Source organism: Sminthopsis crassicaudata, chromosome 2 (assembly GCF_048593235.1).
Source record: "Sminthopsis crassicaudata isolate SCR6 chromosome 2, ASM4859323v1, whole genome shotgun sequence".
Classification (NCBI taxonomy): Eukaryota; Metazoa; Chordata; class Mammalia; order Dasyuromorphia; family Dasyuridae; genus Sminthopsis; species Sminthopsis crassicaudata.
The window spans coordinates 258,190,213-258,203,245 of NC_133618.1; the positions used below are offsets into that span (position 1 = coordinate 258,190,213).

Genomic DNA, 13,033 nt, shown 5'->3' on the forward strand with positions numbered 1-13,033 from the left:
GCAAGAGTGAATGCTGAAAATTATCTTTGCATATATTTTGAAAGTAAAAAGCTATTATTAAAAAAAACAAATACTAGAAACTTTAAAAAAAAAGTGTGCTGTAGTCTAGTAGTAACTAGATTGATTTGAGACAGATGATTGTTAAATTTTCAATGTGGGCATTGTGATAGGATTTGCAATTCTCTTTTTCATAAATAAGCAACTGGTTTAGAGATTAAAAAAAAAAAAAAAAGGTCAGGGATAAGTAGGCATTTCTCTAAACAGAGTTTAATAAACTAAATTTGCCAAGTTTGGGAATGAGGTCTGAGTCCTTCTAGATCAGATCACGCAAATGAGGAATCAGAAAAAGAGCTAGCCATGCTTTAAGTCAGGTGAGCAAAGCTATTAGTGAAAAAGGAGGCACAGGCTCTCATGTTTGAGCCAGGAATGCAATCTTGGAATTTCTGTAAAGCAGTTCCTAAACCCAGGAATCTAGATTCTTTTAGAATTTGAGAGAGATTATGTTTAGGACTAGTAAAAAGTCCTACTTTATAGAGTAAGAAGTAAACTTCTAGATTTTCTTACTTTCAAGAAGTAGTACCAGTCAAAAATATATACAGATTTTAGAAATTCTTTTAAAATTGTGTCACCTCATTCCAATATTACAGATTCATATCAGATCACTGACAGATGCCAAGAGTTTGGGAACTTCTCTAAAATATTAGGTGAAAGGATAAAAAATAACTAGTCATCCCACAAACTGTCTCCCCCTTAAATGTAGAATCCTGGGCCCAAGGGGGCATGAGGCTGTCTTACTGCCTGCCATTCCCAGAATAGCATCTATGGTTTTCCTTTCCCAAATCTCAGACTTGATTACTTCACCCAATTCATTTGTTGTTTGTCCTTCATTCTAGAAGAAAACTGTGACTTTAGAAAGGTGATGTCATGACTTGCAAGTAAATTGGGCTTAAGTGAGGGCTGTGCAAAGCCCTCTATTGCCTAAACTCAACAATTCCACTTTTTCCTTTGAGGTCCATTTATTTAAATTTATCACTCATTCCAGATATTTGCACTCCTCTTCCAGATATGTTCTTTTCTCAAAGAATTTAGTGCCTGTGTTTCTCTCCTTCCTAATGTCTTCCCTCATTCTAGGAAACTTAAGCATACATATTTATGCTTTCTCAAATAAATCTAACTTCCTAGTTTTTTCAATCTACTCAATTCCTACTACTTGTTCCCCCATTCCACCTCAATTACACATTGAGGTGTTTTCCCTTGAACTTGCCATCACCCAGAAAGATTCTACTATTACATTCATGAACTCTAAAATTCTTTTATCTCATTACAATCCTTTATCATTCCATCTCTTCCTTCTTTTTACAATTTACCCATGTTCTATATCTTTACTATGATCTTTGTTTCCTCCATTCCTCAGTTCTTTCCCAGGTCATTGCCCCTGCACAAATTATTCTTTCATCCATTCCTTATCTTGACCCTTTGTTGAACCAAGTCAACTATATTCTTTCTTTTGTTGTTGAGTACCAGTACAAGACATACTTACTGGGAGGCACTAGGAACTCAGGTTTGGTGGTTTGTTCCTTGTGAGATTCATATTTGTGCTGCTTAATTAAGAAGAAGAACTGATGTTTTCATGCATTTGATTAATCAATTTTGATCACTGGCATTGAGAAGCCTTAGTCTAATTAATGATTCCATTGCATTAGTTAGTATAAGTAATGATAAATTGATTTTGCATATGCATATGCATTAATAATGCCCTCACTATAATTCCCATTTTCTTTTATTATCTTCTCTCTATTGGTTTATTTCTTGGGGCCTACAAATATACTCATGTCTCTCCCAAACTTAAAAAACTCTCATTTGATCCAACTATCTCCATGAATTATAATCCTATAACTCTCCTTCTGGTCATGGCTAAACTCCTTGAGAAAGCCATTTCTCAGCACCTCTTCTTCCAAATCCTCTGTAAACTGGCTTCTGACCTGATCATTCAACTGAAATTATTTTCTCCAAAGTTACCAAAGTTGACAAATGTAATGACTTTTTCTCAATCCTCATCTTTCCTTTTGATGCTGGTGATCACCACCTCCTGAATTCTCTCTCCTCTTTGGATACTCAATGTTCTTAATTCTCCTCCAGGCTTTCTGACTGCTCCTTCTTAATCTCCCTTGCTGATTTTTCATTTGTATCATACTTACTAATTCTGGTTCTCTTCTAAGACTCTGCTCTAAAGATTCTGAAGAGGATTTGGAATCAGGAAGACTCATCTTCAAGAGTTCAAATGCAGCATCAGATACTTACTGTGTGACCCTGGGCAAGTGACAAAAGCCTGCTTGCCTCAGTTTTCACATCTGTAAAATGGACTGGAGAAGGAAATGGAAAACTACTCCAATATCTTTGCCAAGAAAATCCCAAGGTCACAGAGTCAGACATGATTAAAAGTAACTCAGTAACAAAACAACATATTTATATGAGTGTGTATTATGTCTCTCTATATATGTTTATATACATGTTATATATGCATGTGTGTGTATAAATTTATAAAAACACTTTTTCTTTTTTTCATACAGAATTGTTTTATAATTTGTTTTATTAAAAAAAATAGACAAGAAAGAAGAAAAACAGAAAAGGAATACAAAACAGGACAAGACTGAAGAGAACATTGTCATGTGCCCAGCAGAACATCAGGAAGGATTCAAAACATATAACAATAAATTGCCAGATCAAGAAAGTATATATATATATATATATATATATATATATATGTGTGTGTGTGTGTGTGTGTATGTGTGTATACACATATAATATATACAAATATACATATATTTATTTATTAAAGCTTTTTATTTTCAAAACATATGCATGAATAATTTTTCTTTTTCTTTTTTTTTTTTTGCATGGATAATTTTTCAACATTAACCCTTGCAAAACCCTGTGCTCTAAATTCCTCCCTTTCCTTTATCTCCTCCCCTAGATGGTAAATAATCCAATATATGTTAAACAAGGTAAAATATTTATGTTAAATCCAATATAAGTATGCATATTTATACAATTATTATGCTGCATAAGAAAAGTCAAATCAAAAAATAAAAAAATTGAGAAAGAAAACAAAATTAAAGCAAACAATAAAAAGAGTGAAAATGTTATGTTGTGATCCACACTTGGTTCCCACAGTCCTTTGTCTGGGTGTAGATGGCTTTCTTCATCACAAGATCATTGGAACTGGTCTGAATCATCTCATTGTTGAAAAAAGCTACGTCCATTAGCATTGATCATCACATAATCTTGTTGTTGCCATGTATAATGATCTCCTGGTTCTGTTCATTTCACTCAGCATCAGTTCATGTAAGTCTCTCCAGGCCTTTCTGAAATCATTCTGCTGGTTGTTACTTACAGAACAATAATATTCCATAACATTCATTTACCACAATTTATTCAGCCATTCTCCAATTAGTGGGCATCCATTTAGTTTCCAGTTTCTTGCCACTATGAAAAGGGCTGCCACAAACATTTTTGCACATGTGGGTCCCTTTCTCTCCTTTAAGATCTCTTTGGGATATAAGCCCAGTAAAAACACTGCTGGATCAAAGGGTATGCACAGTTTGATAACTTTTTGGGCATAGTTCCAAATTGCTCTCCAGAATAGCTGGATGTATTCACAATTTCATCAGCAATGTACCAGTATCCCAGCTTTCCCACATCCCCTCCAACATTCGTCATTATCTTTTCCTGTCATCTTAGCCAATCTGAAAGGTGTGTAGTGATATCTCAGAGTTGTCTTAATTTGCATTTCTCTGATCAATAAGGATTTAAAGCACCTTTTCATATGACTAGAAATAGTTTCAATTTCTTCATCTGAAAATTTTCTGTTCATATCCTTTAACCATTTATCAATTGGAGAATGGCTTGAATTCTTATAAATTTGAATCAATTTTCTATATATTTTAGAAATGAGACCTTTATCAGAGCCTTTGAATGTAAAAATATTTTCTCAGCTTATTGCTTTCCTTCTAATCTTATCTGCATTAGTTTTTTTATATAAAAACCTTTTTAACTTAATATAATCAAATTATCTATTTTGTGATCAATAATGATCTCTAGTTCTTTTTTGGTCACAAATTCCTTCTTCCTCCACAGATCTGAGAGGTAAACTATCTTATATTCTTCTAGAGAATTTATTATTTTTCTGTCCCAAACTTTCCCTCTTCTGAATTTCCCTATTATTAAAAAAAGCACCACTATTTCGCCAACTGTCCAGGCTCATATCCTTAATATCATTCTCAACTTCTCATCCTCATTCATCCCATATGTCCATTCCATTGCCCAATTTTGTCATTTCTACTTTCATATCTTTTCTACATCTCCCATTCACTGCACTCCTGGAGCTACTCTGCTACAGGCACTCATTAATTCTCACCATTGCAATAATCGTGTCATTGTTCTCCCTGAATCAAGTCTCTCCCCAGTCCCATCCACTCCCATCTCAGTTTCCAAAGTGATTTTCTTAAAGTGAAGGTCACTTAGTAAAGTGCAGAGATTCCCTATTACCTGCCTCAGGTTCTCCATCCTGACCTCCCCTTCTTAATTTCCCCAGCTTCTTTCAAGACTGGCCCAAATCCTACCTCTTGCAGGAATCCTTTCCCAGTCTCCATAGGTGTTAATGCCCTTCTCACTGAGATCATCACCTTCCCTTACCTCCCCTCTCCCCAAGACAGCAAGTAATCTGATATAGTTACATATGTGCAATTTTTTAAAATTCCCATATTTGTCATGTTGCACAAGAAAAATAAGACCAAAAGGGGAAAAAAAAAGGCTGGAGAAAGAAAAAAACAAACAAACAAAAAATGAAAATACTATGTTTCAATTCATATTCAGTCTTCATAGTTCTCTCTCCGGATGCAGATAGCAATTTTCATCCCAAGTCTATTGGAATTGCCTTGAATATGGGATTTCATTATAGTGGGGTGTGTGTGTGTGTGTGTGTGTGTGTGTGTGTGTGTGTGTAACTGACTCTACTTTGCATACCCTTATTGTGTGTCTGTGGATGTATACATAAATCTTGTATGTTCCTAGTTCTTGACATGTCATCTGTCCCATTTGAATGTGAGTTAATTAAAAATAGGAGCTATTTTTGCCTTTTTTATGTGTGTCCCTAGTATTTCGCACAATTCCTGTCACATATTAAGGGAATGCTTGTTGATTGACTGACTGACAACTTCTCAGTGTTCTAGAACCCAGTTTCTTAAACTGTGGTTCATGACAACATAGGTGGCTCATAGATAAATATAGGAGCTGCAAAATTATGATTTGTTACAAGTGAATATTTGATTTGCATACATATTTTATATACCCATAGATCTGGGGTCATGTAAAAATTCCTCATGTGAAAAGGGGTCTCAAGTGGAAAAATCTTAAGAAGCCCTGGTCTCTTGTGATGGAGAGAGCCATCTATATCCAGAAAGAGAACTATGAGAACTGAATGTGAATCACAACATAGTATTTTCACCTTTTTTGTTGTCCTTGTTTGCTTGGTTTTTTTTTTTCTCTCATTTTTTCCCCTTTTGATCTGATTTTTTTTGTGCAGCATGATAAACATGGCAATATGTTTAGAAGAATTACACATGTTTAACATATATTGGATTACTTGCTGATTAAGGGAAGGGAGGGGGGAGGGCAAAGGAGACAATTTGAAACTCAAGGTTTTGCAAGAGTCAGTGTTGAAAATTATCTTTCCATGTATTTTGAAAAATAAAAAGCTATTGTTATTAAAACATTTTTTAAAATTTAAAGGAAGGAGATTAATCCTTAATAAGGCAGAAGCATTGTTGAAGTGTAAAGTGGATCATTTCAAATATTTTAAATTTAAAATTTCTTGCATAAAAAAAGAAGAAAAAAAAGCCCTGTTCTAAACAACTTTCTAAGACTTTAAGTTGTAGAGATCTCAATTTTTGTTAATAGTATGATATTTTAAAAATTCTGAGAGACACAATTTCTGGGTGATAGAATCATTTTATTATAAGGCCAGTATGTTTATTAGATAAAAGATGGTCATTTTTCTCTTAGACCAAAACCCCACCATGGCAAGTAGGTTTACAGTTGATATACCCTTCAAAAAACAGGTGTACCTGAGAGATGGCAATTAATTCTGATTGGTTAATGTAATGGAAGGTAGGCTATATTAAAATGAGGTTCTTGGGGTATGTGACTTGTGTCACCCAAATCTTGGTTAAAGAAACATCAATTTCCTTATCATCTGTCTGAAAAAAAAAGGGAGAATCAACACTTCTCCGGACTTGTTTGAGCAAACACAATGAGCAGGAATATATCCATTAGCCCAAACTTAGAATTTCTTTTACTGTCTTATTAGATCTTGGAATGGGTAAGTCTCAGAGATTTCTCATACTGGTTGTTTTCTGGATGAAGAAGTGAGAAAAGGAGAAAAACTTTGATCCTAATACAATAATTAGTTATTAAATAAAAGAAAGAAAAATTTATTTCTCACAGTTGAAAAAATCATTCACCAAGAATTCCTTATGCTAGTGAAATCTTAGATCCAATCGCTATTTGTGTTTGTTTGTTTCAGGGTTCATTTTTTTTCTGTTTGGAGTGGATTTCAGTAGAATAATAATAATAGCAATAACAAAAGCTTATATTTACATAGTGCTTTGAAGTTTGCAAATTACTTATTTGATCCTCACAATAACACTGAGAGGTAATTGCTATTTTCTCTGTTTTACAGAAGAGGAAACTAAGGTGGAAAGTTTACCTGACTTACCTAGGATCATACAGCAAATAAGAATTTATGGTAAAATTCAAACTTATGACTTCTTACTCTTAGCCAATGTGCCACTGGTCTGTGGGGGAGATTAGTGATAGAGAAGTCCAAAAAAGGGGGGGGAGTCACTGAAGCATTTTTTTAAAATGCAGAGAAGATGAAAGTTTAAGAGGAATAACTGAGCAGAACCACTTCAAAACTAATGGAGCTTTAGCTTAATTTTGTGGGGTTTTTAAAAATAGCTGTTTATTTACAAGATATATGCATGGGTAATTTTTCAGCATTGACCCTTGCAAAACCTTTTGTTCCAAATTTTCCCCTCCTTCTCCCCACCCCCTCCCCTAGATGGCAGGTTGATCAATACATGTTAAATATGTTAAAGTATATGTTAAATACAATATATGTATACATATCCATACAGTTATTTTGCTGCACAAGAAGAATCAGACTTTTGTGGGGTTTTAAAAGCAAGCTATACGCAATAGAGATTCATGGCTCCATATAGCTGCACCCCTCCAAAAAGTGCTAGGAGAAATCTTCCTGACAATAAGACACAGTTAGTGAAGTATGGGCTTGATTAGAGAAAGATAGGAGGAATAAGGTATCTCTCCTGAGCTCTGGTGAACACTCCAGTTCTGTATTGAGATGGACTCTCAAAACCATCTTAGAGTTTCAGAGAGCCTCTCTTTCCTCCACTAGAGTCTAATGTTCCAGAGAGCTGTGGCAAATTTTCCAGCGGTTCTCTTTGATTAATTATCCCCTTCAAAGTGTGTTGAGAGGACTGAATGGTTATTATTTGAGAGTAAGACTAGATCTCCCTGTGAGACACATGTGGAGGTGGCAATTATTTGGGCATGAGTGCCAAGAATGTAGAATACCTGATTCAATTCCCTGTTTTAGCAAAACTCTTCAGCTTCATTAAATATCTTTGCCTTAAATTCATGATCATCTGGTTTGATCTGATCAAAGAAACATCAATAGGGGCTGGGGAGTTTTTAATGGGCCTTAGTAAGGATAACTGAGAAGGGAGCCATTTTCAGAAAACTCAGATGCTTTTTATACATTTCTTTAATGGCAATATAAACATCTTTCCTAAATGTTTTGGAACAGGATTGTTTCTCCTTCCTCTACCTTTGGTTTTCAGGTACATCCAGGTGAACCCTCTGACACAAACCTTATACCGGATAATAGTATTTAAGCCATCTGTAGAATTCAAAACATCCACCATTAGTTTCAAGCTATCATTGGAAAGAATTGTTAAATGCCCCCTGTCCTATGATCAGGGGATTATAATAGGGAATAAGATTTGGAATGTAAATTTTTGTGAGAAAGAGTACTCTTTTGTTCTGAATCTCATCAGGGTACTGTGTATTGTAGAATCAGATAATTAAGAGTGATTCGGATGGAATTCCCAGTGATCATTTTTGCTTGGGACATCAGGGAAAGGTTTATGTGACAGCATCACTCCTTTCCCTCTTACCTTCAATTCCTCCCATCCCTCCCACATATACATATTTAAATATTGGGGGGAAAGAGGAGAGGTGGAGGGTGACACAAAGAAGACATCTCAGTTGGATGTCTAAGTATATTCTATCTGAGCATGCTACATTCAGCTTAAGACAGATTAATATGGAAGAATTTCCTCATGTCTGGAAATAGAGAGTCATTTCAGCAAGTCATGGGAAAGAACTAATTATAAAACCTTGGATTTCCGGAGTGAGGGACTTTTCTTTCCAGGGACTGAGCAGGCAGAGACATACGTATTCTTCAAGTATTGACTAAACTCAAATTACAGACTGATCCCCAATCTGGTTAACAGACTGACGCTTTAACCACAAAGACCATCCCCTGAGTCATGATTTGTACCCATTTTACAGAGGAGGAATTTGATAATCAGAGGGATGATTCACAGGATGCTCAGGGTCAGAACTTAAATTCAAGTTGTCCTACTTATAAGACTAATACTCTTCATGACTCAGGCCAAGTCCAATAGAGTTGTGATAGAGAGAGCCATCTGCACCCAGAGAGAGGACTGTGGGGACTGAGTATGGACCACATCATAGTATTCTCACTTCTTTTGTTGTTTACTTGCTTTTGTTTTTTTCTCATTTGTTTCCCTTTTAAATGTGATCTTTCTTGTGTAGCATGATAATTGTGGAAATATGTACAGAAGAATTACACGTGTTTAACATATATTGGATTATTTGCTGTCTAGGAGAGGGAGTGAGGGGAAAGGAGGGAGAAAAAATTTGGAACACAAGATTTCACAAAGATGAATGTTGAAAACTATCTTTACATGTATTTTGAAAATAAAAAGATATTTTTAAAAAGAGAGGAAAAAAGGGAATATTCCTCAGCAATGCACGTACAATGAGATACACATAGCTATGTAAATACAGATGTAGATGCATGCACAGATACACTTAATCTGACATAGAGACACCATTGAAGTATTTCCCTCTCTGTCTCCTTGTCTCTCTCCCTATTACTTTGTCTCTCTCCCTGTCTTTGTCTGTCTCCCTGTCTGTCTGTTTCTCTTTCTTTCTTCTTGTTATTGTCTCTTTCCTTGTCTCTGTCTGTCTGTCTGTCTCTCTCTCTCTCTCTCTCTCACACACACACACACACACACACACACACACACTCAGTTTCTGTTGAATCTAAACAATTTTTCAGGGCAGGTAGGTCGCACAGAGGATAGAAACCTGGGCCTAGAGTCTGACAGACTCTTCTTTCTGAGTTCAAATCAGACCTGTGACACTAGCTGTATAACCCTGGCTAAGTCACTTACCCCTGTTTGCTTTGTTTCCTCATCTGAGCTGGAAAAAATAAAAGCCAAACTATTTCAGTATCTTTGTCAAGAAAACCCCAAAATGGATCATAAAGAATCAGACATGAGCAAAACAACTGAACAACAACCATTTATCAGATTCAACAAGCTTTATTTCCTCTATTTAGTAAGATGTTTTCTGGGACTTTGGGCCAGGGGAGCAGAGCCAGCTGTGTTCGCACGTGTTCCCCACCTTGCCCAGGCCGTCCTGCCTACCCCCTAAGACATCCACTGGTTATGTCCGACAACCAAGAGCCCTGGATTCACAGGATTCTGCTCCATCCTCGCCCCATCCAGCACTAGCTTCAAGGGGGTACAAGGATGTTGGCCAACCACATAGGTGGTACTTCAAAGGCTGGAAACCCTCTACATCCAAGGCGAGTCATACCTCATCTCGAACATCTGGAGAAACTTTGGCAGCCCCTCCTAATCCCATGGAGGAAATAAGACCCAGAGAGTTCTTAAGTGACTTATTCAAATTCACCCAGCAAGACAGTGAAGCTTGCTAGCCAGACTTCCCGCTTTGTGCTCCCACATCTCCCTGCTCTGTGTGGCTATCCCTTGCCCATTCCAGCTTCACTTTTCCATGAAGAAAGTTAGCTGAGGTTTTCAAGGAGACAACATTTGGGGGAAAAAAATTCACAGGGATACAAACTATGTTGTTCTGCAGAAAAGTACAGGGAGAGTAAGAAGCTGCCACATGTAAACACACATTAGACACCCTCCCATGTACTTGGACCTCTGGGGTTTGCTGGGGTTTTGCTTGTGAAAGCATCTCCTCCCGGAGCACAGAAGAAGGAGATGACAAGACCCGGATAAAGGGAGGAGACTCCTAGATAGGAGATGCTAGGACAAAGGCAGGAGGAAAGACTTGTACATAAAAGTCAATCTCCATCTGAAGGGACGTGTAAATCCCAGGGAGAGAGAATCCTGCTGCTGATACCCATAAGAAAGGTTTCTGAGTTGACTAGGTATATCTCATTATAGATAGCAGTGAGACGATTCCATACTCAGGAAAGCTCATCGGCTCCTTCCTCTGGGGAGAATCCTCAAGTCAAAGGAGAGAGAGGGATAAAACTTGGCTCTTTAGATAGATCTCCTCCTCGCTCTTTCAGCCCTCTTGGCTTCCTCACAGACTGGCTGAGCTGGGGGGGGGGGGGAGGTGTCAAGTTTGGGCCTTGTAGCCTCAGGCCTTTGATCCACAGAGGAATGGGCTTCCCCAAGAATAGACAGATCCAAGGACTCTTCCCCTACTGCTCAGGAGCCATTTGTCTAACTTCCCACCTGTCTGGCATCATTCACTATAGTGATGGAGAAAAAAAGACAAAAAGTAAAGACAGTCCCAGAGATCTTACATTCTAATGATAGCCAAAAGAGAGGGGTGGCCAGGAAAGGTCACTTAGGTGGGAAGGCTAGAGCGGGGTCTAGAGCAGTCAGCTGAGCAAGAACACAGAGTTAATTTGGTCATGGCTCATGGTTCCAGAGTGGGGGACGAAGGAGAAGAAAAGAAAGGGTCCCCATGAGAAGGCTGTGCACAGAATAGGGGAAAAGGAGGCTCAGCTGATACTGCTCTTGAAAGAGTGGGCCAGAATTGGAAGTCACCAATCAGTGAAGAAGGGGCCCAGGGTGGACATTTCTCCAGCGTTAAAAGGGAGTCTCCTGGCCTTTCAGCTCCTGGCCTTAACTGACTTTCAGCAACCTCTCCTTCCCCAAAAGGAGTGTTGACTTGGTTACCACACTAGTTTGGGGGGTTCCAGGGTATCCAGGATGGAGCCCACAGGGCAAAGCAGAATTCTGGCATCTGATCATTTCCATCCATTTTGTGAGCACTTTGGGTTATTTATATTACAAATGAGTCTTTAAGTCTTTTGCTTCAAAAGAGCCCAGAAAATGTTCCCATCTGAGTTATTTCCGTAGTAACTCTCTGTCTTGTCTGCTGAACTCTTTGTCATCAAGTCTTCTGAGAAAGCAGCCGGAGGCACAAGCACAAATCCATGGAAGCTATAGGAGGGAACTGTCCCCTCTGGATCTGCTTATGGCTCAGGTAGTGAAGCCTCGTGTGTCCCTACAGGAGGGTCAGGTGGGAGCAGGCACCGAAGATCACACCCCAAAAGCTAACTGGCTGTTTGGGAGTCCAGCATCTCAGCCATCTCCTCCAGTTCTTCAAGCAGCTCAGTGAAGGATGGCCGCTTCAAAGCTTCCAGCTGAGAGAGGGGAAAGAGAAAAAGAATGGGAACACACAAAAACCCTTTCTGGAGGTCTGTCCTGAGGGCCTACCCTGGCAGTCTCTAGCAGTCTAGAACAGCCTGTTAGCAAAATCTACTCTATAGACATTACTAAAGCTTATTCATTTCCAGAGGTTATTACAGGGTGGGGACCAGAGACCCCAAGGACTCACACCTCACAGATAGACCCTAAACTAGAGCCACAAGCATTTCAGAGTTTCCTGAGCTTCAGAAACTTTCTCCTAAGGTCGACATGTGAACAAGAAAAAAATGGCAAACTTGGCTAGTATTTATATAGAACTAAGATTTATATAGTGCTTCCTGAAAGATATTTCATTTGATCCTCTTGATAGTCCTGGGAAGTAGGTGCTGTTATTATCCCCATTTTACAGATAGGAGAGTAAGTGAAGGAGATTAAATGCTTGACTTCCCTACCTTTGCATCACCTAGTTAAAGCTATTACTATAGGCTGGTTGACACCATTTCCTGGGGAGGATGAGGGTGGGAGGGGAGGAGACGTACCCGGCAGCAGCTGGCAGCCAACTCTAGGATGTGTGAGGGGCACTCACTGACCATCCCTTGGAATGCATCCACATCTAGTCCATAGTCCTGGGAGAGGACAAAGGTCGGTAATGAGCCTAAGCCCAGCAAGGAGAAAGCTCCTACAGAAATCTCCCTATTCCATTCCCAAACCCAGCCACAAGGGAAAAAGCGGAGAGCCCACAATCGGCACTTTGGGTGTCAATTATCCATCATCATCATTGTGGCCATCACTTTTCCTGGCTCCAAGCAAGCTCTGTTCCCCCAAGCTCTCTTAGCTAGTCACTATAGGGACTAATTGGAGATTCCTGCTTGTAGTACTTCTTTAATTTACCCAAGGCAATTGGGGTTAAATAACAACACAGTGCCCACTATTAAGTGTTAAGTGTCTGAGGCTAGATTTGATCTCAGATTCTCCGGACTTCAGGGCCAGTGCTCTATTTACTCCACCATCCCGCGGCTCTGAGAGTATTTCTTTATAATCACCTAACACCTGAACTGACCAAGACACGTCCTCCCAGAATCCAACTCTAAAGAGATTTCTGGAGGGGATGGGAGGAAATCTCTTCATCAAATACCCCAAGACCTCCCAGTCCTTCCCCCAGGCACAGAGAGCTCCCTCACTTTCTCTCTGAGGCCTAAGGAAAATTTAATTCAACTAATATT

At 38.6% G+C, this 13,033-nt stretch overlaps 1 protein-coding gene across 3 annotated transcripts in view; it reads right to left on the reverse strand.

Annotated features, from left to right (window-relative positions):
- Window positions 1-9,693: 9,693 nt before the first annotated feature.
- Window positions 9,694-13,033, reverse strand: part of LOC141555818 (dual specificity testis-specific protein kinase 1-like) — a 40,408-nt gene continuing 37,068 nt past the window's right edge. For all 3 annotated transcript variants that reach the window (XM_074289080.1, XM_074289079.1, XM_074289078.1), the window contains 2 exons: window positions 12,350-12,436; window positions 9,694-11,806 (listed from right to left, as the gene is read on the reverse strand). In XM_074289080.1, coding sequence (XP_074145181.1) covers window positions 11,717-11,806; window positions 12,350-12,436 — 177 coding nt within the window. In that variant the 3' untranslated portion in view covers window positions 9,694-11,716. The remainder of the gene's footprint in view (window positions 11,807-12,349; window positions 12,437-13,033) is intronic.